This window comes from Acanthochromis polyacanthus, chromosome 16 (assembly GCF_021347895.1).
Source record: "Acanthochromis polyacanthus isolate Apoly-LR-REF ecotype Palm Island chromosome 16, KAUST_Apoly_ChrSc, whole genome shotgun sequence".
In the NCBI taxonomy this organism is placed as follows: Eukaryota; Metazoa; Chordata; class Actinopteri; family Pomacentridae; genus Acanthochromis; species Acanthochromis polyacanthus.
Genome location: NC_067128.1, coordinates 14912348 through 14935594, shown reverse-complemented (window position 1 = coordinate 14935594; position 23247 = coordinate 14912348). Strand labels below are relative to the sequence as shown.

Here is a 23247-nt window from a genome sequence, read left to right as displayed (position 1 = left end):
TCTTCTGTGACTTACCAAACTGCAACCTCAAAGTATTTTGGTTTAAATTAAAAAAAAAATCTAATAATTTCTAAAAGTAGAGAAATTCCTCTTCTGTATTTTTATTTTTGATTAATTTGAAGTTAAATATTCGTTATTTTTAGACACACATGTTGGCATGAAAAACTACTCATTTTAAAATTAACTAATAAATTCATATAAGTTCGTGATTTATCTGCATGATCAAGTAAATAAAACCTACATGAATGGCAGCAAATTGTTCAATTTAATATTTTAAAAAGGTGTAAACAATTATTGACATCTGTGCACCGTCACCAATAAATACAGGATAAATAAATATTATGTGAGTTTTAGAACTGTCATAAATTATAAAATGTTCCAAATATAAGTTCTAGTAACACTCAGAGGGGACAGATTAAATAAACTATTAATTTCCATTGTCAGTATTGAGCTTTTTTATTGTCTTTATAATAATTTAACTTTATAATGTGCAAAAAGCAAAACAATGATATTGTTCAAAATCATTGTGATAAAAGTTAATTTGCAGAAAATGAACTTTGGCTCAGATTTAAAGTCTATTTGAACTGTTTGTTTCAGCCTCCTGTTAAATAACTGCACCAGCTATTAGGGTTAGTCTCAGTTTGCAGCGCAGGAAGAAACATGTTGAAACCTAATGAAAGTCACTAAATGTTGAACCTTCAGATAGAAACCTGCAGCTGCCAGTCGGAGAGTAACTGGTAAAGTAATAAAAGTCTTAATACAGGCAGGAGTCACAGAGTAGAGGGAAAATTCTGCAGTTTAACACTGAAAACATAAAAGTAAAAGATGAGTTTCCAACACTGAAGCTCCTACAAAGTAAATAGAAGAGAAACGTGATTTTAGTAGATGCTACTGATAATCATCATTAATGACCTGACAGGTGATCAGTAATTGGTTTGGTGATTATTATTCATCATATCAACTAAACGTTTCAGTCATGAAGTAAAGCAGGCAGTGGCCCTGGCCTGTGCCTTCAGAGGAACTCTGGGTTTGACTCTCATCTTCAGCCAAACATCCTCCGCAGCAGGAGAAAGTCGGTCCAAACCATTTTCTCTACTTACCTCTGTAATGTCAATTGCCATTGTTGGCTGCTGTGTCCGCGTCGCTCCGCCCCTCCATGTGGGTCCGGCGGGATAAGGGCAACTGGTCTCCTCCTGCAGCCGATCAGCTGGACTTCTTCCCAGCGACACGCCAGAAGCAAGAAGCCGGAGGGAGGGAGGGGGACGCAGGCAGAGACAGCACATCCAGCCAGAGGCAGAGCGGAGCGGACCGGAGGGCACGGGGGTGGCCGCACCATGTCCTTGAGCCCAAAGCACTCCACTCCCTTCTCAGTCACAGACATCTTGAGCCCCATGGAGGACAGCTACCGCAGGTTCGGAGGGATGGAGCCCCCGGCGGGGAGCCTCGGATCCCCGCTGGGCGCCTACCGGCAGCCGCAAGTCTCCCAGCCCGGTATGCAGCATCAGCAGCAGCAGCAGCAGCAGCAGCATCAGCCGCCTCACCTCCACCACCATCACCACCACCACCATCATCACCACCTGTCCTCCTCTTCATCCTCCTCCTCCTCCTCTTCCTCAGCCTCGGCCACCGCAGCAGCAGCCGCCGCTCTGGGACCCGGCGGGCCCTACCATGTGTCCCACGGGGTGCCGCAGTTCTCCGGGGCAGTCGGGGGCTTCTGCAACGGAGGGATCGGGAACGTGGGAGACCTGCCGTCCTACCAGGAGACGGTGAGGGGCGGAGGGGCGGCGGCGGCGTGGTACAGCAACCCGGAGCCCCGGTACCCGACAAGTAAGAGCAGCTTCACTGGAAAGTTTTTGTTTCTTCTACTTTTAAATGCAAAAGTTAAAGAAAAAAGAGAACATATCAGCTGCACACACTGGGATGTTTCTCAAGACTGATATTTTTGTCTAGACTGTATTTATTATTCTAGAATGTCTTTCTAGTAGTAAACTATTCAAAGTAAACTATTCTACAATGTTGTCCTATAGTATTCTAGAATGCTGTTGCAAGATTCTAGAATGCCTTTTTTGTTTGTTTAGTACAGACCTAACTTCTCAGAATTCACTTTAAAACAGTTTGATTGAATTTATTGTACTTGTTTGAGTGTTCGTTGCGCCCAAAACTATTTTTTAAATAACTTTACTGCAAATAACTGCATTATTGATGCTATTATGTTGACTTTAATGCGTTTGTGATTCTCCACAGTGGCCTTAATTAATTTAATCAGTTAAATTAATATTCATGCAAACTCTTTTATATTATTAAACATATCAAAGTCCCAAAATTATGGTGTTTTTTACGCAAAAGTGAATTTGCTGTTAAACTCTTATTGGAATTTTTTAATCCAATATATTTTTTAAATGAATAAGTGTATATATTAATGTGCATTTAGAGGATCGTGATTTGTGGATGTGAATAATTGATGTTTGAGTGTTTTATTAATGGAAAAATTCAACAGATTGAATTTTGGATTTGAATTTTAGATGCCTTTTTTTTTTTTTTTTTTTTTTTTTTTTAGTCAAACGTTGATTGTAGTTTCTTGAAGTTTCCAGATTCATGGGTCCCTCCGCCGGGATGAACATGCCCGGGATGGTGGGCAGCCTGGCCGGGATGGACTCCACGGCTAAGTCCATGGTGACGCTTCATGCCGCGCCGCGCAGGAAGCGGCGGGTTCTCTTCTCGCAGGCGCAGGTGTACGAGCTGGAGCGGCGCTTCAAGCAGCAGAAATACCTGTCCGCCCCAGAGAGGGAGCACCTGGCCGGACTCATCCACCTCACCCCGAACCAGGTCAAGATCTGGTTCCAGAATCACCGGTACAAGCTGAAGCGGCAGGCCAAGGACAAGGCCGCGCAGCAGCTGCAGCAGGACGGTAGCGGCGGTGGCGGAGGAGGAGGAGGCCTGTGCGCAACAACTCGCCGGTCTTCCTCTGTGTCGCCGGTGCTCTCCAAGAACGGGAAAAGCTGCCGGACCGATTCCAGCAGCTCCAATCATAACGGGAACCGACAGAGCAGCTCGGGTGAGGCCATGACGGCGACCCCGCAGCAGCAGCAGGTGAACCAGCTGTCGTCCACAGAGGAGCTGGAGGATTTGTCGCCCAGTCCGCCGCTCGGACTGCATGGTCAGATCAACATGACGCAGACGGACGCGGCACTCATTGAGTACACCAACAGCATGATCGGCTCCAATTTACTGTACGGGAGAACTTGGTAGGGATGCCGAGCTGAAGGGACCAGGATCCGGCCTGCGGGGCATCTGTCCCGGGATGGATGCTTTTTTTTTTTGGTTTTTGGAGAACCGGCTGCTGGACAAAAACGCGCACCACATTTTTTTTTCCTCTTTCCGTGCGTAAAGTTCTGGTTCCTTTACGCACGCAGGGACTCAAAAGACACTCGGTGGTTTTGAGCAACACGGTGCAAAAATAAACTGTATATTAGAGCCTCGAACACGGACTGAATGTTGATAATAATAATGTATTTTCTCTCGCTTCTAAACGAAATATTTGTTAGTCTTTTTTCCTGTTTTGTTTTGTAAATGACAGATTGCTGCTGCTTTGAAGCTCAAGAAACAAAACCACAAAAATCTAATTTAAGGAGATTCAGGATGAGGCACGCTGCCCGTGCTTCCTTTTCACTTCCGCTACGAATTAAATTATTACAGGTTTAACAAAGTGAAGCAATAGAAGCAGGTCTGAAACACAAACAGTCTCTCTACAGCTCGGAAGTCAACGGAATGACCGGTATTTCCACTGGAAGAAAGTCATTAAAAATCCTTTGTTACAGCTGATTTTAATTTGTTTCCAGTTTTGAATAAATGATATTTTCATTTTGGACATTCTTCTTTATTTTTCTGTGAATCCTGAAGCAAACATGTAAGAGATTTCAGTGGTTTTAAATAGTATTTAAAACAAAGACGGCAATAGCAATAGAATCACTACGTTTTTTTGGCAACATTAAATACATCTGAATGAACCAAAAAATCTCAATTAATCCGCAGTAAAATTAGCAAACTGAACACTTCGCATTTTGTTGGTGAATGTATTCAAATTTAAAATACTGTTTTAATCCTTTGAAGTTGGAAAAACAAACCAAAACAGGATTTAAATTGATATTGAGAAGAACAATACCAGAATCACATGGTCTTCTATTCCATCTGTTTTTTTTTCCTTCTTTAAAAAAACAAAACAAAACATGAACCACACTGAAGAGATTTCTCTCCAAAATAAACACAGCGGGACACTTTGTCCTTGACTCACTTGTATTTGACAAGTTTAACAGGCGCTTCATCATAAAAATCACAGATTACATATTTTGTTGAAGTAGGACAAAAGGGAAAAAATAAATCATTATACAAGAAGACAATAAAATGAAAAAGATGTCAGCTGATGACATGGTTCCCCTAAAAATAGTTGCCCGTCCAATAAAATCCCAAAGTCCAACATTACTTTGAGTTTAATTCCAGTTATATCTTCTGGATGGAGGAGGAGGAGGGTAGCCTCTGCCAGAGCTGTAGCCCTGAAAGACAAAAATAAACATGAAGAGGTTTTAGACACTCTAGGCTCGACTGAAACCATGAAAAGCACCAACAATACAATAAAACACACATGTTCTATGATCAGAGAAGTGATTTCATTTTTACCCGAATCTGAGAAGCTTCTTCTGTCACTGGAAACTTTTATCTTTACGGACTAAACAGTTAAATGCAGTCAGTTTGCCAAACGATTAAGAACTTGAATTTACTGTTTCTGCTCAGATATGGGCGAGAAAATAAATTAGAAAATTCAGGAGTTTTATTTTTATCTAATTTTTTGTCGTCAATAACATTTGTTAAATCACAGGTTTTAAAAAAATTCAAAATATGTCAATAAGTTCTCTAAACACACACTAAATTTACTAAACAACCCACCAGGAATGTCCAAACAAAAAACTGTCAGTGAAGATATTTTCTATAGAAGAATAATTCTACTATCATTTAGTGGAAAATGGAAATCTCTTCTACAAAGACATGTAACTCTTTGAACAGAAACTGTCTGCATGAACAGATGAAACCAAAAGTTACCGAAAAAACACATCATTTGTGGAAATATATGAAGCGACACTTTGATACAGTAAGTTCAAATTACAGCTCTGCAACAAACAAGCAAAAAAATCAAATAGATTAAGTTGGAGTCGCAGAAAACCCACAAACCTGATCATTACATTTAGTTTTTTATAGTGCAAACACTGAACTTCCATGTGATTTGAAGAGAATATGCACGTTTTTATATTCCTGTAGTCTGAATGACTGCAGCGTTTTATTTCATTAGAGAATAAAAGCCTCCTGACACAAATGATTTGATGCATCAGTTTCCTAATAGGAACCTTTTACTGAAGCATGTGGCTGGAAAACAACCTGCAGTAAATCTGTTTAAAGTCGTCAGTGACAATGAATGGATGTTAACTCAGAATGTTTAGATCAACGGGTCTGCTGTTGGATTCTGTCCTCATCTGATCAGCTTTCAGAGGAACGGAAAAGAAAAACCTAGAAAACCCAACATGCTCAAACGTAGCCGATTCACTGATTCCTCAAACAACAAAATGATCCGTTTCTGATCATTGATTAAATCAGTCTAAAAATTATGATCATGTGTCTACAGTATTGTTTGCATTTTATTGATCTGTATAAAAATAAAAAAACATAAATAGATGTAGCGTACATAACAAAAGAAGACCGAACATCTAAAAGTACTTAATACCAACTGGACCTAAAGATTTTAAACACACAGAAGACAATAAATCATGACTTAAATGTGGCCAAACAAAAGCAAATCCACTTGTAAGATCACAAACAACACAGTTTCTTAAAATTCAGTTTTCAGAGTTCTGTAGAACCGACTGTGAAGATCAATGTTCAACTAACTTCCCATTTGTTTCATGGATCTGACAAAAAAAGCACCAGAACTTAAATCCAGGCTGATGAAACTTCAGTTATGTCACTTTTAAAGTCATAACATGAAGTTTTCAAGCCACTTTACTAAACTTTCTTTTGGAAGTCTCAGCTCCACCCACAGCTTGAACAAAGCAGCGTCTGCAGCCAGCTTGCACATGTAAAGTGTTTACCTGGTGCTGCGGCCCCCGGTTGTCCCGGCGGTCGTCCCGGCGGTCGTGCCAGTCGTCTCTGCGCTGATCGTAGCGCTGCTGGTAGCCTCCTGGTCCCGCCCCTCCTCGGTCACGGTTCATGTTCTGCTGGTACGCCGACTGCTGCGACTGCATGGCCCGATCCCAGCCGTGACCTCCGCCTCTGTACTGCTGCTGCTGCTGCTGCCTGGAGACACATCAGATCTGTTAGGATCACTGAGCAGGTCTTACTTTGAAGCAGATATTTCAGGAACATGCAGAGCTCCAAGTTGTGTTTTCGTATGAAGTGGGTCCAGCGACCGAGCAACGAGAGGCACCTGAGCTCAACATGACGCGAAACATCCCTGAACCGTTAATGCAGTTAAATCACTTCATCAGTGGTTAGGAAGTAATACTTGGAGGTAATCACTGTGGAAAGTTGGAAAGACAGTTTTACAGGTTAAAACAGGTCAATTCATGACAGGAAGTCCATTATAACTGTCAGAGCAGGTCCACATGATCACCTTTTAATTGATTTCTGATGAATGTGAACATTCACTCTAAAGTTAAACGTTTCTGAACTGGATGAAATGACCGCAATGAAAATAATCAAAACCAGTGACACTATTAGGTTGGTCTGGTGATACTTTTTGGTCTTTTTTTATACATATTTTCACGTAAAATAGACACTTCAATTTTGTATTTAATAATGATAAAAACAGATCTGAAAACAAAACATAAAACTCTAGAAATTAATCATTAGAATAGACAAAAACATACTAGTTTTTTGACAACTGATTAATCTGCTTTGTATTTTTTCCACACAAAAAGCAATTTTTTCAATGTGAGACTTTTTGGATTTCTCTCTTATTTGAGTGGAAACTGAATATTTGGGGGTTTGGTTTGTCGATCAGAAAAAAGACGTTTAAAGATGTAATTTTTTTTAACCTTTTTCCAGACTTTTATTTCACTTAACAGTTTTACTTTTTTTTATTAAGTAATAATAAAAATAGTTTTTAGTAGCTGCCTGGTGGCTTAATATTATACTCATTATTTTAAAATAAAACAAACTTTTATTTTACAACTTTATAAACTTTAGAAGTTCCTAATGAGTAATGTTTGGGGATCTGACCGCCAATCGATTCAAAATGAAGCACCGTTTTAATTGTGCTTTGAAGTGACGTTCCTGAAATCCCCATCGACTGGCGTTTGCTGAAGGATCGAGCTGTCAAAGGGACAAAACCAACCTCTCTTCAGAGAAGAGGAGCATCGATGAACATGAAATGAAATGAAGCATATTCACATATGGCTGAATCGCCCTCATCCCTGAAATGAGGCGGCCACATTGCGTCCGTGGGACTGAGTGCAGAGCTGGCACACCGCGGCCCTCCAAAACGGCCACCGGACAATGTGTCAATCCAGCAGTGATATTAAAGTCTCTTCTGAGGAACAATGAGGAGAGAAGAAACTAAGAGCAGAAGCCCCATCCCTCATTACTGAACCATGTCACACTCTGGCCAGCGCCGGACTTAACCGAGCGCTGGAATCCATAATCCCCTCTCTCCAAGTTCCTCCTGCATTTCATTTGGTCCGGTCCTGAGTAGTTAAAGAAACTGTTTTCAGTCGCCGCTAATAACTACTGACCTGAGGTGACACAGAGCCACAATGGGCCTGAAAAGTTGAACCAGAGAACCTGATTAGGACTTTGGAGAGGTCTAGAGCCAGAATCAATAGGCGGTCTGTGCGGACTCGCCGGCCGCGGTGCAGGGAACGACGCAGCCACCAACAGCATTAGTGATGCCTCATTAAGTTGCACAAACCTCCTCGAGAGAAATTTGTTTTAGAGCGACGGGAAAAAATCTTAATTCAGCAGCAGCAAAGCCCCCCGATGGAGGGAAGGCAGAGCACTGGTGTGGAAAGGCTGGAAATCTGTGTGGGGATTTAGACAGACACAAGTGACAATAACCACAGACCACACCGGCCCTGACACGCTTCGTTCACACCAGTTCACCTACAATTGATACCAATGAACCACAAACACAACTTTGAGGAAAAGAGTTGTCCTGCTAAATCACATTTCTGACCTTAGAAAAGGCCCAAAATGAAAACCATGGTGGAGAAAGTGCAAAAGTGTTTATACCCAACTACCTAACCTATCTCTACAGGAACAGCTGGCATGTTTAGTGTGAACTGTACTCCCCACAACAAGCGGCTAATGCAGGTTTACTAAAAGCTGACACTCACCTTGGAAACTGTGGCTGGTGGAAGGAGGGAGGCGCTCCCAGCAAACTGTTCTGCCTGGAATCTGCAGAGAACAAAAGGCATGTTCAGAGGTGAGCTCTACAGAGATAAGTTTGAAGTTTTGCCACAAGCAGAGGAATTTCTACCTGCATCTGAAGGCTGTTAGCATAACACAGCTCATGAGTGAGAGGCCAGTAGTTGATATTTGTCATTCCTTTGTGTTGACAAGTGCTTCAGTTGAAATAAACAGCTTCAGTAACATAAAAACCAGCAAAATGTGTCACATTTACATCAACAGTCGACTCTCACTGTGTCAAACTGTGGTGAAACCTGAGAAAACCCTCCAGTTTGACTGTTTAGAGGCCAAATGCAGAACAATTTGACATTAAACACGGACGCTAATTAACCCACCTCATGTCAGCTTCAACCTCAAAGATTAAATATAAAGAAAGAAAAATGCCAACGACTTCTTTTTTTTGGTCACGGACACAGAACGAATCAGTTGTCATGATAAAATTAAGATATTTCAAACGTGGAATCGCACCGGGCTGTGGTGGTGGAGGGCGGGGGGGAATGCAGACGAGGAGCGCCACATTTGCATTTTTTGTTCAGAAAATGAAATAAGCATTCAGCCGGCAGCATTGTGGACGCCTCAAGTACCCTGGTTCCATCGCTGCAAGCCCTTCACAAAGACACACTTAAAAAAAAAAGAAGCAAAGGGCTTCTTCCAGATTCACTGTTGCCAAGGCGATGACGAGCTGTGAGCCGCGGACTTGTTTGTTTATAGGGGCAGGCCTGCTGAGTGGCTCAGCCCGGGGTGGGTGAAGGGTGCTGTGAAAAGGACCTAGAGGCTCAAATTTACAAACCTGGAAGGAGCCGCTATAAAAATGATACACCGCTACGAGTTTACAGAAGCCAGTAGGGATGTGTCTGGATCAGAGATGGTGAAAACAAACACTGTGTGGACACTAGATGTGGGCAGGATAATAATGTTTGTTTATGAATGAGCTGAGCGTTGTGATGGCAAATAGGGATCACAACAGTTTTACATATTTACACCTGGAGCTGCAGACGGCACTTACAAACTTATATAACACACACACACATATATGCTGTATAAAAGTTATAATTACATAAACAGCATAAAGTAAAAGAGTCATTCCATGTCAATTCAACAAATGCTTGTTGCACCACTTTCTCAGATCCTCCCAAAATTTTTTTTGGGCTTTATTTGGGTAATTTTATGAACAAATGCAAAGTATTATGGTTATAAACATACAGTATAAGCAGTAATGATCTAATCTAATACCCATAGTCAGTCCAAACTTAATCCTCGCCTATGATTTTAGGGTTTTAAACTACTAAAAAAAGCAATTTATACTCCTTTTACATGGTCAGAATTTTTTCCCCTTCCAAAACTTTTACCCTTCTGGTGAGAAAAGTATAGAAATGAATGAAAATAAAAAAATACTGGACTGTGGAATTTCCCAAAATATCCTTATTATTTCATGGGCGACTTTATTTTGGGTTTTTCATGCCTCTATTTTAGGACTTATTCTTGTGAAAAGACATTGAAAGAATGAATTTTCTTCTTTACTAATGAAAGTTGCATAAGGTAAAAGTTTTAAAACATTAAAATAAAGCTTATTTATTGATTTATAGGCTGTTGAACTCAGGTGTAGACCCAAAATAGCCTAACTTTAGGCATTAAAAAGTGCATGTGGGATACATGGTACGCGGTTCAAATTTTTTTTGGAGGAACTAGTATGTGTGAAGTATGTGTGAACTTACTTTCATATTTGTTTCTTGTGCCAAAGATGAGCAACTGCTGAATCAATTTACTATACATTTTGATCCTCGTTTTTGTTTTTAGGAACCATTTACATGACCAACTAAAGATGAAAGATGAATCTGAAGCATCAGCATCGTAGTATAAGTTACAAAGGGCATATCTGAAGTTAATTATTATATAGACATTGTTTTTTCTTTCATACAGTAACTGAATAAGAAGAAATGGCATCACTCCCAGACTGCATTCTCAGGACAGCCTCGGTATCGTATTTGACTTATCAGCTGAATTTGAAGATTTGCAAGTGAAATTCATGCACCCAAAAGGTCCCAGCAAGAAGTTCACATGGCCTAGAAAGGATGACGTAGTGTGGGTGCCTACAGCCCACATCCTCTGTCCAATCACTGCTCCTTCAACACGCCGTGGTGGACAGTACCACATATCTGGTGCAGATGATGGCCTGATTTCAGAGAAATTCAAGCAGTTCAAAGGACAGAAATAGTGGTGTGATAAGTTGGGGACAAATTACATGTTTTACATGGGACCTAAGGCAATATAACTCATTTTAACTGCAATATATTAGTTAGAATTCCTAAAAAAACGCCTATAAAACATAGTGCATTTCTTGGTTAAATTGGCCATGAAGGATTCAAGAAACAATGTTGATACTTCAGATATCAATTATTCGGATGTTTATTGTTATACAGACAAAGTTTCATGTTTCTACTCCATGTCCCACATTGGTTTCTGTGCCAATATATGTATGGTGTTTTTCAGTCTGTTTCATAAATAGGCATCGTTTTGAGGTCTAAGGAGACTAGCTAGCTCTTGGATATTTTTAGGTTAGAGAGAACTTTTAAGGTACTTTGAGATTTTTATAACATATGAACCTTGTTACTTATTAAAATTTGTGAAAAAAATGCCTAAATTCTTGAAAAATGCCATTTTCGCCAAATTTTTAAATTGCCCTGTACCACAGAGAAATGGGTATATTCATTCCAAATTTTTTTTTCCTGCTCTATTGTTAAGGTGTTTGAACCCTTCAGATCACTTGTAAGTCTATATCATCAGTCAGTTCCCAGTATTATCTTCCTAAATCAAGCCTTTCTACCTAACATATCAATTTCCGAGTGGAAAAATAGGGATTTAAATATTTTATAACTTAGCAAATAGCAATCATATGATGTTAAAACTTTGCAAGTAATCTATTCTTATGTTGGGATAGTTAAAAAAAAAGTTTGGAGATGATCAGAGGAGGTCATGCAACAAAATTTCCTCAGATTTGTTGAAATGAGATGGAATGACTCAAAATCCTGTCTCTATTTTAGTCTCAGTGTTTTGATCTCAAACTGAAATACCTTAAAGTAGCAAACAATACAATATTGTATCTGTTTAGGATTCAACTAACAAATGCCATTTTCACTTCTACATATTTGTAAAGTATGTGCTTTTGTAGTGCTGGACCTTGGTTAGTTATGCACCTTTGCAGATCTGATCTCAAATTCAGGGTTGTTGTACACTTAAATCACCTTCAAGACTTTTTCAAAGACCTAAATAAAACCAAAATAAGATAAAAAGCTGAAGGAAATTAGTTTTGTTGGAAGATAAAATACAATGACATAATTTAGTATAAAGTAAAGGTATGTTCTTTTATTTGTTTATTCGGTCGTAGCTGTGCTTTTGGTTAACATTATGGCGTTTACTTTGGTAATCAGGTGACTTTTTTTGTGTAATGCTTCATATTTCCTTCAAGCAAACATTCTGAGCAAGGGAACACCCACTTGGAAAGTGTGTGAATTTCATTGTTTGACTTGTATTAAGTGTTTCGACACGCAGAACAACATGCTGGCACTCATAGCACTCCGTGACACTGCCATATTTCCCAAATTTTGCCAGCACAGCGTCTGTGCTTCTCAGATTTTACATGCCACTCAATTTTTGAAGTCTAGACAACCCCAGTTTGAAACTTTTCTGGCACATAGGCTCACAATTGCTCCCTGTGAAAGATAACCAGTATTTTTCATGAGTCTTCCACTTCCCCACCTTGCTGGCTTCTTCTAAGTCTTTTGCTAATGGTGTGTTGTATGTGGGACACAGCGATGGTGTAAGACTTGTTTACTTGTGCCTAACACCTAACCTGGAGTAGAGGCCTTCGACAAAGAGTTCTGCCGAGCGCATGCTTTTATATCGATAGCAGATCTGAGTCTTGTCATGTTAAAGCTTAGCTGCCGGTGTTTCACAGTGGTTCTAGCAGTGTGCGTCACCAATTGTCATGTCCTCATCTCCAAATCGTTATTGCAGATCTTGTTTGGTCAGCAGTGATTAACAATTTTTCTTTGGCAGTTCTTCAAACGTTGCACTTTAATAATCCTTCTTGATTGTAGTACTTGTCATTCTTCACATCTCAGGGCCATAAAGGAGCATTCATTTCACACTGGAGTTGACAATTCCTTTTTGCTGTTTGTTGCTGCATTACTCAGGCGTCAGAAGGTCTTGAGCTGTAAAAAGGCTTTTCAAATTTTGTTTCAAGTTATTTTTTGGCTTCATTTGACAAGTAAGTTGAGAGTCAGACAGGAAAGTAGGGAGAAGAACGGAGGGAGACCTGCAGCAAATGGCCTTGAGCTGGAACTGAACCCAGGCCGCTGCGTCTGGGATTATAGCTCCTGTTTATGGGTCGCCGCTCAACCAGTGGAGCTACCGGGACGCCCTGGCTTTCCATGTTTCGCCTATTCTTGCTTTGATATCTGCAGCTGTACCCTCCTGTCTGTAAATGATACTCCCTAAATTAAGTAAAGGATTTCACTTCTTCTCACCTTGCCACCTGATAGTATACCACTCCACAACAATTATCGTGATTCCCGTACATATTGGCAGGTAGGGACCTCCTCCATCTTCCAGCTTTAATGGCAGAGTAGCATTTTACTAAGAGGAACAAAAGTCCATATTTGAAAGATGGAGGGGAGGTAAGCAATCAGATTTATTGAGTCTGAGTCCCATTTTGGATCATAATTATATATATAATTTTTTTGGACTTAAGTCTTGTTTTAACTTTTACTCATGTTCAGTTGATTAAGTTGAGGCATCAAAACCATTTTGTTGGGTTAAGAAAAGGATCTTGCTTTGGTATAAAACACACCGACGTTACATTTACCACATACTACAAAGCTCCATTTTTTTCAGTGCATATAAATTGCACATCTGTGATTTTACATGCACTTATTGAGACGACTAGGGCTACTTTATGTTTATTAATGATCTGGATGGAGGACAACTCCAATGCTGAGCTCACTAGAAGGTGGAGGAGATCCTTACTGACACACATGTATGAGAATAACGTGGGCTGATAATGGGCAATTTAATGCGCTGATAACGTCAGAATTGGAGGCCTGCTAACTTCAAGTGCGACTGGATCAGCTTTAAATAAAACATCTAGATGCAGTCATACTGGTTTAAATTTTAGTCTGTAACTAAATATATTAAAAACAAGTGGCATTCCCATCAGCCTGTGCTATACTTTGTGTTTGGTGGAAATAAGCAAAAGAAAACATGCTAATATGCTAAGCTAAGATGGCTAACATGACACAGGTAGCACTATGATGAGGATGAGCATGTTAGTGTGATGATTAACATTTGGACAAGAGCTGTTCATTTTGTGTCTGATTTTGAAAAATCTACCAATATCACATACTCAAAGTAAAACCCAGTGTCCTACCATACATTTACAACTCAAATCAATCAGAAACTGAATTAAAAACAATAATAAGAACAGGTTGTAGGATAGAGGATCATTTGTCTATAAGGGAACCCTGATCATGCTGAAAGAGGAACCATCTGATGACTGATGTGTGATTTGAAGCCCAAAGGAAAAAGGGTAAAACTGTGGTGCATTCACAGGCTGCTGAAAAGCACCTCACCAACAGATGGATAAAAAAGCTAACATACATTCTGTATTACCAAATAAATTAAAGGAAAGTCAAGTGGGAAATACTACATCAGTTTTCTGCTGACCACTGCAAAAAGTAGTGAAACGCACAATTACCAGCCAGCAGGCAGACTGCTGTTGGAACGTTATCATTTTGTTTTTGTCGTTCAGTTTTCATGTTTGATTATCTGCTTGGCCAACAAACTTTAAGTGGACCACCCAGTTGGGCTCCAATTATAACTCCACAACGCTCTGGTTTTCTTTTTCTCATCACCACCGATGACTCAAAAGAGAGAATTACAAGTGGACACCTGTCAATCTCCTTAATTAACAATGATCTGAAAGTGTATAGACCTCCAGTCTGCGCCAGACAAAGGCCAACAAAGGATTACGCTTTAAATCCTTAAAACACGCTGTGTCCACTGTATTAATGCAGGGATTACAACCGTGCTACACAACTAAACGTCTCTCTCCACCTCTTTTCAATTAGTTCAGCGACTATTTGACTCAGATCCCGTCCAGCAGGCTCAGCTCTAACAACAGAAGCAGGACAGTAACTTTCCTATCCGCTGAACAAAGCACGCTGACAGACTTCCAAAACTTCAGCAGTCCCTCCTGCTGCTGCTGCTGCTTCGCAAACCAAGAATTAATTTCAAAAGAAAAAAAACCCAAACAACAGATGTCTGAGAGGGACATGGCTTAAATTAAAATAAGATTTTTTTTCCTGAAATTGACATATATGAAGAATCACAAGGCCTGGACTATTGCCAAAATGAATGCTAAAATCACACCCAATTTCCCAGTAATTTCAATAGAATAAACAGAACTGGAAATGTCTGAAATGATAAAACAAGATGAGGCCATGATTGCAAATAAATCCACTAAAAGGTGATTAATGATAATGTCTTATTCCTCCGACAGCTTCTAAGATATGACGCTCGATGCTTCTGGTTACATCCGAGGCTGTAAAGGTTAAATGAACATAAACATCAAGACCAAACCGATCTATCTTCGAGCGAGGTTTCGACTACTGCAGACTACTACAACAACGCCCTGTACCATCTACAGCAGTGTTCAAGTATGAAGAAGCCCTTAAGGAAAAATGCTATTTTCATTAAAAATACATTTTACAAACCTTTCTGCGATATCATAGAAACATTTGTGAGAATATAAACAAGAAAATGTCATAATGACCAACGCTATGTGAATTTATTGAAACAGAAGTTGGTCCAGAAGTCAGTGTGAGCAGCTATTATGTGCAGTTGTAACTCTGAAGTGGAAGGAGAGTTTGCAGGCTTATCAGCCACTGTGGCTGCTGGATCAAATGTTACTTTGCTGCCCTGGTTAAAATTTGGTGTCACTGTGTGTCAAGACAATAATGGCCACCAGCAGAGACTCCCCGGCTGCTTATTAAACACCAGCTGGTCCGGCTGCACTGCACAAAGCCCGGCAGCATGTTTCAGAGGCAGCGTGTTGACACATCACCGCAGGAGGTAGCAGCACCGTCAAAGGGGGAAGTTAACTTTGGTTTCAACCCTCTTCAGAGCGCATCACACACCCAATCAAACGGGATCCTCCCGGATGCTTTTATCAGAGGGGGCCACTGTGTCCAGCGCAGCCACTCGACAGTCTCATTACTGGCCCCGGTCTCCCACAACGCTAATCAGCAGGCAACCCCCCCTTCCAAAAATAAATAATAAAAAAAAGAACTCACAAAAGCCCAGTGCAGGAAAGCCTACAGTGATTACTGGCGAAGCAGAGGGTTGGTCCTGAGAAAGTGTTATCTGGACAAAAGCAAGCCTCTGGCCTCCTGCTGCAGAATAAGGCCTACTTGTGTGGATAATCACATTCCTGGAGTCGCCAATATTATAGCTGCTCCACATTCAGTCCAGTTTTTATCATTATTTATACACAGAATCACACAATTTCCCTTTGTCATTTAAAAATGTTAAATTATTTCAATAGTTCATAAATTATTCTAATTTTACACCAAAACTGAGCAGCAAAATGTCATTGCTAAATAAAAAAGTCAAAGGTTTGGCACTTCAGGAAAAAACAGTGAAAATCAAATAATATAAAAATGCCGCTTTCAACAATGACACATTTCTGTTCCAGGTACTTCAGCTGATGTGATAAAAATCACCAGAAACAGGCCAGGAATCACAGAAGAACCATGCTGAAGACTTACAATAATCCCCTTTTATTAAAACAACAATTTCTCCATGAACGACGGAAAAAATACAGGCGACTGAAATTAAAAAAAGAATGTCCTGGACCGCTAATTGGCAAGTTTAACACGAAGAACGAGCAGCAGAGGCCAGGGGAGGTGCTACCGCAATCCGGAGAAGCCAAAAGCCCCCATTTGCATCAAGTGCCACCAGAATAGCTGCGACTCCCCCGCATGCTATCAGTGGGCAGATGAGATTATTCATCTATTTGCAAATTGGCACATCAAAGTCAAACTGGAGAAGAGCTGGCAGAGGACCGTGGGGCTGAGGCCGGGGCCGAGCACAGATCGTGATTAGGAGCTGGGAAAGAGATTCTGCCTCCATATGTGATGAGTTGTTCGACTGTCCCTCATGTGACAAACATAATCATGTAACACAATTATTTGTGCCTCAGTTTGGCAGCTGGGTTTATACAGGCTCCAATTTCCCCTTCGTCACAATAACTGTTTTAGATGTGAAGTGACTAAACAATAATCAATAAAAATATGAAGAGAAAATGTCGGCCATTTTCATAATAGATGAACTATTTTAGTACATTTTAAAGCAAAAAAGTGAAATGCTAACTGTATTCACAACTACTTTTCTCCATTAGTCTTTGTGGTTTTAGAAAAAAAATGTGATTTGAAAAGTGATTTGTTGCAACAAGCAGCACAGAAGACTTCTCACTCAGCTGGAGTTCTACAATTCATAAAGAAACTTGAGATCTTAAACTAGGTTTACTGCACGTATATACTTCTTTTATGGAACATCGTGGAACAGAAGAGTTTAAAAGATAATGCATTTATGCAAAAACTCAGTGTGAGAATGGGACACTCAAAAAGGGACATAAAATGTCATTTCACTACAAGAGTTTCAGTTGTACATCAGACTTCAGCAGTTAATGGGAAAATTATTGACAGGGATGACACAGAATTAGTAGAAAGCACTCTATCCAATCAAATCAGTCTCACATTTTACCATTTCTTACTCTGCTTAAGGAGGCAAAATACGTCCAATGCACATGTCAGCCTCACAATGGCCACAGACTCACAAAGAAGTCTTTGTGAAGTGAAGAGAAAAGGAAAAAAGCCCAGAGAAGAAATTGTGGGCCAAAAGAAAACTTTAGTCGAATTGAAAGGAGCTGGTATTATGGTTAGGGGTCCAATAATATGAAAAATCATCCTACATTGTTCAATCCAAGGTTACAGCAGTGAATGTAACAAATCATCCAATTTTAAAGTTCATTCATGACCCTGGAGACAGTAATATGAAGAGGTCCAGTTACTTTTTTACAAAACTTTCATCTAGTTTGTTGGATTGTCTGTCTGACGAACTGAGATAATGCCAGCATTTTTCTGTTATATTTCAGTTATATACACCACTCAGACTAACAAGGTCACGCAGTCTCAAAAATTTAAGTTTTTCAAGTGAAAGTTTATCGTTTACCGTCATCCTTTGATGGATTTTGATAGCGACAGAGTTAAAGACCGTTAATATAAAGAGGGAAGATGACACACGCCATGTATCTTAACTATGAAAAAAACAACATTTTTAAAACTCTCTTTTGTGTGGTGCTGAAACTGTACCAGTGTGACACTGCTGTAGCTGGGCGATACAATATTATATCTATATCAAAGAAAATAGTTCTGTTTCAGGCCAGTTGACTGTATTCAGCACTCTGGATCAAAGCTGTATTTGAAATCAAATTTGCAATATTATTTTCTTTAAGAATTTGTCACGTGTCCATATGTTCTGCAAACGCCAGTAGCTGACAGATATCACAGCGAGACATAACAGTGTCATGTTACCCTCACAGGGGTCCAGAGGGTGACCAAATGTCTTCATTGTGAGAGGTGGGCAACTAGTCCTCTGTAATACATTGTTATCTGTCAGGAATAAACCCACTAGTAGTCCCTGTTGTTAACCTCACACCCACTGCCAAGCACACTGTCAGCCCTTTTGTACTGTCCTGCTGTGAATGAGCAGTTTATTAGATGGTGATGTTTTTCTTTATCACTTGCTGCTGTCAGAATAATTACAGCTCATAGTGTGGTTAGTGTTACGCCAGAAGGTGTGATGACAAAGTTTGTGTGCACCTAAATGACAAAGTTAGATGCACCTGAGCAATCAATGTAAAAAAAACTGAAGCCTTGCCTGTGTTTGTTTTCACCAGTCAAACACAGCTGTTTATAGAGAAAATTTTCTTTCAAGGATGATTTTCATCATGATCCATGTGAAATCAATGAAATCTCTCTCTCTCTCTCTCTCTCTGTCTCTGTCTCTGTCTCTCTCTCTCTCTCTCTCTCATATCAGGGCTGAGGTTAGACTCAGCTGCAGGAAGCCTAATGTCAGTCATAACCCTCAGAAAGATGTAAACGTGTATATGTGTATCTTACGTTGGAAAGGTTGGTGGCTGCCAGCATGTGGAGGACGGTAGCTTCCTTGGTGGTAGTTGCTTGGCGGTGGGGCGCTGCTGTACTGTCCCCCGCCACGGTTTCTGTTCATACTGTGACTGAAGGAAGAGAAGAGGTTGTGCTGTAAAAAAACAACTGAAAAAAGCACAATAATCTCTACAAACAACCATTCTAAAATGCTCTGACATTCCAGGTATTTAGAGTTTGTCTGAAATTCTTGTCATTTCAGGATAGAAAGCCTCTAGATCTGTTCTGTGACGACCCTCCACCTGGACACCAGGTGTCCCTGTTTTATCCTCCAGAGCTGAGTGAGGGTCATCAGCTGATTGAGTCACACCAAGGATCAAGTGGCTCAAATGAATAAAACCTCCCTCACTCCAGTCAGTCTCTCTCTCTGACAGAAGCTGCTTCTTTCTGGAGCTCCAGCAGCATGGTTTTGAGTTACAGCTTGTGGTCTGTAGTGCATCTTTTGGGTTGTTTTCTGTCATAGTAAAACCATTTTTTAGCCACCACACTGTTGTCTCCCTGTTTTGTTGCTGTAACAGCTGTAACAGTATCACTGAAACTATTTTTAGGTTTAGCACCTGCTTAAGGATGAAAGGGTAGAAGCATATATATAGAGGCATATAAGGCATGGTGATACAGATATAGACAGAGATAAAGACAAGCACAGTCACTAATTACGGCACATCACATCTCACAGGAAAAAGAAACGGTCCAAAAGCAGCTGTCTCACGAGGAATGTCTGATTTATTAAGGAACACCCGGTCTCTCCTTACTGTTTTATTTATCTTTATCTGTTCTCACACAGGAGCCTCTGCCACATCACAGATATGTAACACTGACTGGATTAAGTCCAGCACTGGCCTCTTGCCTCAGACTGAACTGAACACAGAACAGTCAATGATTTAAAATCACAGCAACACAAAATTCTTTTTTTTTCCTACAATTTTCTCCTGGTTTTTCTGCTCACCATCCTCTGAGCACCTGCCCGTTTGGCCCCATCAAGGCACATAACTGCCTAAATTACTGAATTAATGACTTAGTTTAGTGGGCAAAAGAGAGAAAAAAAGGGATTGCATTTTGTTTCTTCAAATCTGTGCATAATTAATTCCCAAACACGCTACAGTCGGACCGAGCCAGATGTTCAATTATTCACATTTCCTTAATGATAATATCAATGTGTGGAGAAGAGAGCTTAGATCATAATCAAGGACGGCTGGTTAATGGGGACCGTTAGAGGGGATACAAACATTTAAACACATTTTTCATTTTAAAATACTGTACTGAGTCACTGCAGAATCAGCAGTCATTGTTTGATGCTATGAAATATCATCACACCGTACAAGATGCTTTAGAGGCAGGTGTGTGCTTGTAGAGTTTTTTCAAGGTGTTTGAAAATGAAAAAAGAACTGAGAAAGACCAGAGGATTTTACAAACCGTGATTTTAATTTGAAGCTACGGATGTAAAAGCTTTGTTGTGCTTCTGGTGGATATTTTTCTGTACTCAAAAGGATGAATAAGCCTTAAACAGTGTAGTGACCTGTTAGACTTAAATGTGCGACTACTTTAAGCAGACTGATCAGAATTACGCTTAAAAATCTGATATTTCGGGACACATTTCTACATAAATGTTGGGTGAATTAGAGACCTATAGAGAAATGTATTGTAGTAACTCAGCCTACAGGATCATCAAATCTTGACACACGGACTGGTTAGAAAAAGTTTTTATACAAATTATCTCCATTTTGTGTATTTTCTTATACGTAGGGGGAAAGTTCTTGAGAAGGACAGATGTGATTTTTAAAATTCTGGCACTGGCTATTACAGCTGAAATGAAAACAGAAACTTACCCCAGGGCCCTGAAGCCAGACTGGTCCAGGTGAGCCTGCTGCCTGTTTGGGTTGAAGCCCAGCTGGGGTCTCCATGGTTCCCTGTTCCCTTTCTCCCAGTCCCCTGGTTTTAAGACCTTACTGGGAATCCTTTAAAAAAAAAAAAAAGCAATCCCAGTTAAAGTTGCTTCAGCTAAAGAGTTTATGTAAAATATTTTAGACTTTTGTTGACATAACTGAGCAAAAAGTACAATCATGTCTACATAAAACTCACCAGAACCTCTGGTTTGGTTTAGTTGTTTCTTCATTCACATATAAATAATTGAAAGAGAAAAATAATTCCGCCCCACAAAAGAATTACTTGTGTTTTTTATAAGACGTAAAAAGTAGACTATGGGCATTTCGGGGAGATTTAACAAAATGAGCATTTTAAAGACATCACTATGGGCTTTGGTCAATTTTATGAAGCTTATTTTTGATCAGCCACACAGAACATCCTGATGCCCCAAATAACTCATAAATACAGCACTAAATGCGGATTTAGTCCGGTGCTCAAAGCAGTCCAAGAAATGCTCCATTTCTTGCTTTTTGAGCAACATTTGCTAAAACATGTAGCTACCAAATGTTTCAGGAAATTTCCGAGTATTTTGTAAAACCAAAAATATGTTCGTGAACCAGTGTTCAGGACTTCTGCCATTAGTTGGAACAAACTGGTTAGAAGCAGAGAGTGACAGACACAGCAGAACGTCACAAAGCTTTGTGAGACAGACTAACTCACTGCTGGTTTGGGTCTTCTCAAAGGATGACTGATACATAAAATAACATAAGAGTATACCCGTCATATATTGTATTAATGACGAGGGCAAAATGAAAAAAAAAAATACTTTCACACCTGAAATGAAAGTCTTTAATGTTCTGTAAAGAATTTATGATATAAAATAAATCTAAAAAAAGAAAAATCCTCACTTTGCATCAGGCAGGAGGACCGCCTTGAACACAAATCCATCTGCATACTGAGGATCCTTGAACTTCACTCTGGAAAGTAGAAGAAAACCATTTTTCAATTGAGGACAAGAAGGGTTCCATTAGCTCATACTTTTTAAAAAAGAAATTTTTCAAAGAAAAAATATCTCCCCTTCAGAACAGAGACCTGAGTTTGTGATGTTCATGTCAAGTGTTGTAATTTTCTTCTCAACCTGACTCGTCTACGTCACTGTCATTTTCAACATGTTCCTGACCGTCTTTTCACCCTCACAGCATGGCTGAACACTTTATCACAGCAATGAAAGGGAGGAGTACCGGTACACACAGCTCAAAACTGTGATGTGTCTAAAAAGAATCGGTTTCAAATCGTTTTGGAGCTGAACTGGAAATGATGGGACGCAAGTACATCAGCAAATCTCTGAGACAGACTAAACATACAGGAAAGAAATATATTTGTCTGAGATCGTATATTTAGACAGAATACTGGGCATGCTACTGTGATTTTGAACAGCGTGCAAGACGTTGTGATGCTACAATTGTGTCCAAACTGCAGGTCTCTTACTGAACAAAATACAGGAGCAGCTAACCAAATATAATTAGATATACCTTCACTGCAAATTACAGCCAAGAAATAACTAAAGAGCTGAACAATCAACGGCACACTCAACAAAACTATATTTTCAGTGACTCCTGAACAAATAATTATTTGAACAACAAAGTGTCATTTCAGTCATTAGTCAAGCAAAAAATGTCACATTATTAGGTTCCAATCTGAGCATTTATCATTTTTCTCAGTTTCATCTAAAATTGTGGGGGTTTGGACAGCTGGTCAGAAAGGAAAAATCATCTCGGGCTCAAGCACACTGGGACGATTGTTTTCAAAAATGAACAGTGCAAAGATTACATGACTGCTCTAATCATTAATTGTAAACCTAATTATAGGATTTAAATGGGAAAGATTTGCTGCTAGGCTACCTAATTTGATTGCATTAAAGTCCAGGTGTTCCATTTATTTTGTCCACCTCATCAACTGAGCCTTACAGATGGAGATATGCAGCTTAAGCATGTAGGTACAACCACAACAAACGATCCACTCTTAGTGTTTCCTCCTTCTGTTATTAGTCAGTTTGTGTTGATGAGAGACTTACCCGATGGAGATGTTCTGTGAAATGTCACGCAGCATTGGAATAGGCGACTTCACTGTCCTGAAGGAAAAACGTCAAACAAAAATGAATAAATGAAGCAGTCGTCACACCTGACCAGTTCTTCTCTATTGGGTTAGACTGAAACACGGGACAAAATGTAGAGAAGTGAAAGCAAAGCAGGCGTTCCTTACTTATCTGGTAGAATAGGGTCGTCATCGAGATTTATTGCACCTTGGATTCCATGGCATAGCTCTGCAGGGATCTCAGTGCTCTGAAAGAGACAAAGTTGTGGTTTTTATTCGGTATTAACAGTGATCGATTCAAAGTGTCAATGCAGCAGGCATGGAGCAACAGCATTTACTGATCTGTCAAATAACTAAGCATATTTACTGCAACACTTAGAACCCTCAGAACTTCATGGCTGAACGTAATAATGTCAAAATGTTGTTGAAGGGAACATGTGCAAAATGGCCATGAAGTTTAGTGATCACATTTATCTTTTCCAAAAGATATACATATTTCTCCTCTCAACAATGTGTCAGCTTTGCACAGAAAATAGCAATAATATGCGTCTACACAGGA

At 39.9% G+C, this 23247-nt stretch overlaps 2 protein-coding genes across 2 annotated transcripts in view; one reads left to right on the top strand and one right to left on the bottom strand.

Annotated features, from left to right (window-relative positions):
• The first annotated feature begins 1101 nt into the window (after positions 1 to 1101).
• On the top strand, positions 1102 to 3868 carry nkx2.4b (NK2 homeobox 4b). Its single transcript, XM_022194794.2, is given in 3 exon segments — positions 1102 to 1321; positions 1323 to 1827; positions 2585 to 3868. Coding segments are annotated over 3 exon segments (1335 nt in total). The 5' UTR covers positions 1102 to 1156; the 3' UTR covers positions 3250 to 3868.
• A 407-nt stretch (positions 3869 to 4275) lies between these two features.
• The window catches only part of xrn2 (5'-3' exoribonuclease 2), a 46031-nt gene continuing 27059 nt past the window's right edge, over positions 4276 to 23247 (bottom strand). Inside the window, exons 24-31 of the mRNA XM_022194793.2 lie at positions 22857 to 22936; positions 22669 to 22725; positions 21503 to 21571; positions 20558 to 20686; positions 18687 to 18802; positions 8376 to 8436; positions 6135 to 6339; positions 4276 to 4550 (exon numbers count right to left, since the gene is read on the bottom strand). Coding sequence (XP_022050485.1) covers positions 4488 to 4550; positions 6135 to 6339; positions 8376 to 8436; positions 18687 to 18802; positions 20558 to 20686; positions 21503 to 21571; positions 22669 to 22725; positions 22857 to 22936 — 780 coding nt within the window. The 3' untranslated portion in view covers positions 4276 to 4487. The remainder of the gene's footprint in view (positions 4551 to 6134; positions 6340 to 8375; positions 8437 to 18686; positions 18803 to 20557; positions 20687 to 21502; positions 21572 to 22668; positions 22726 to 22856; positions 22937 to 23247) is intronic.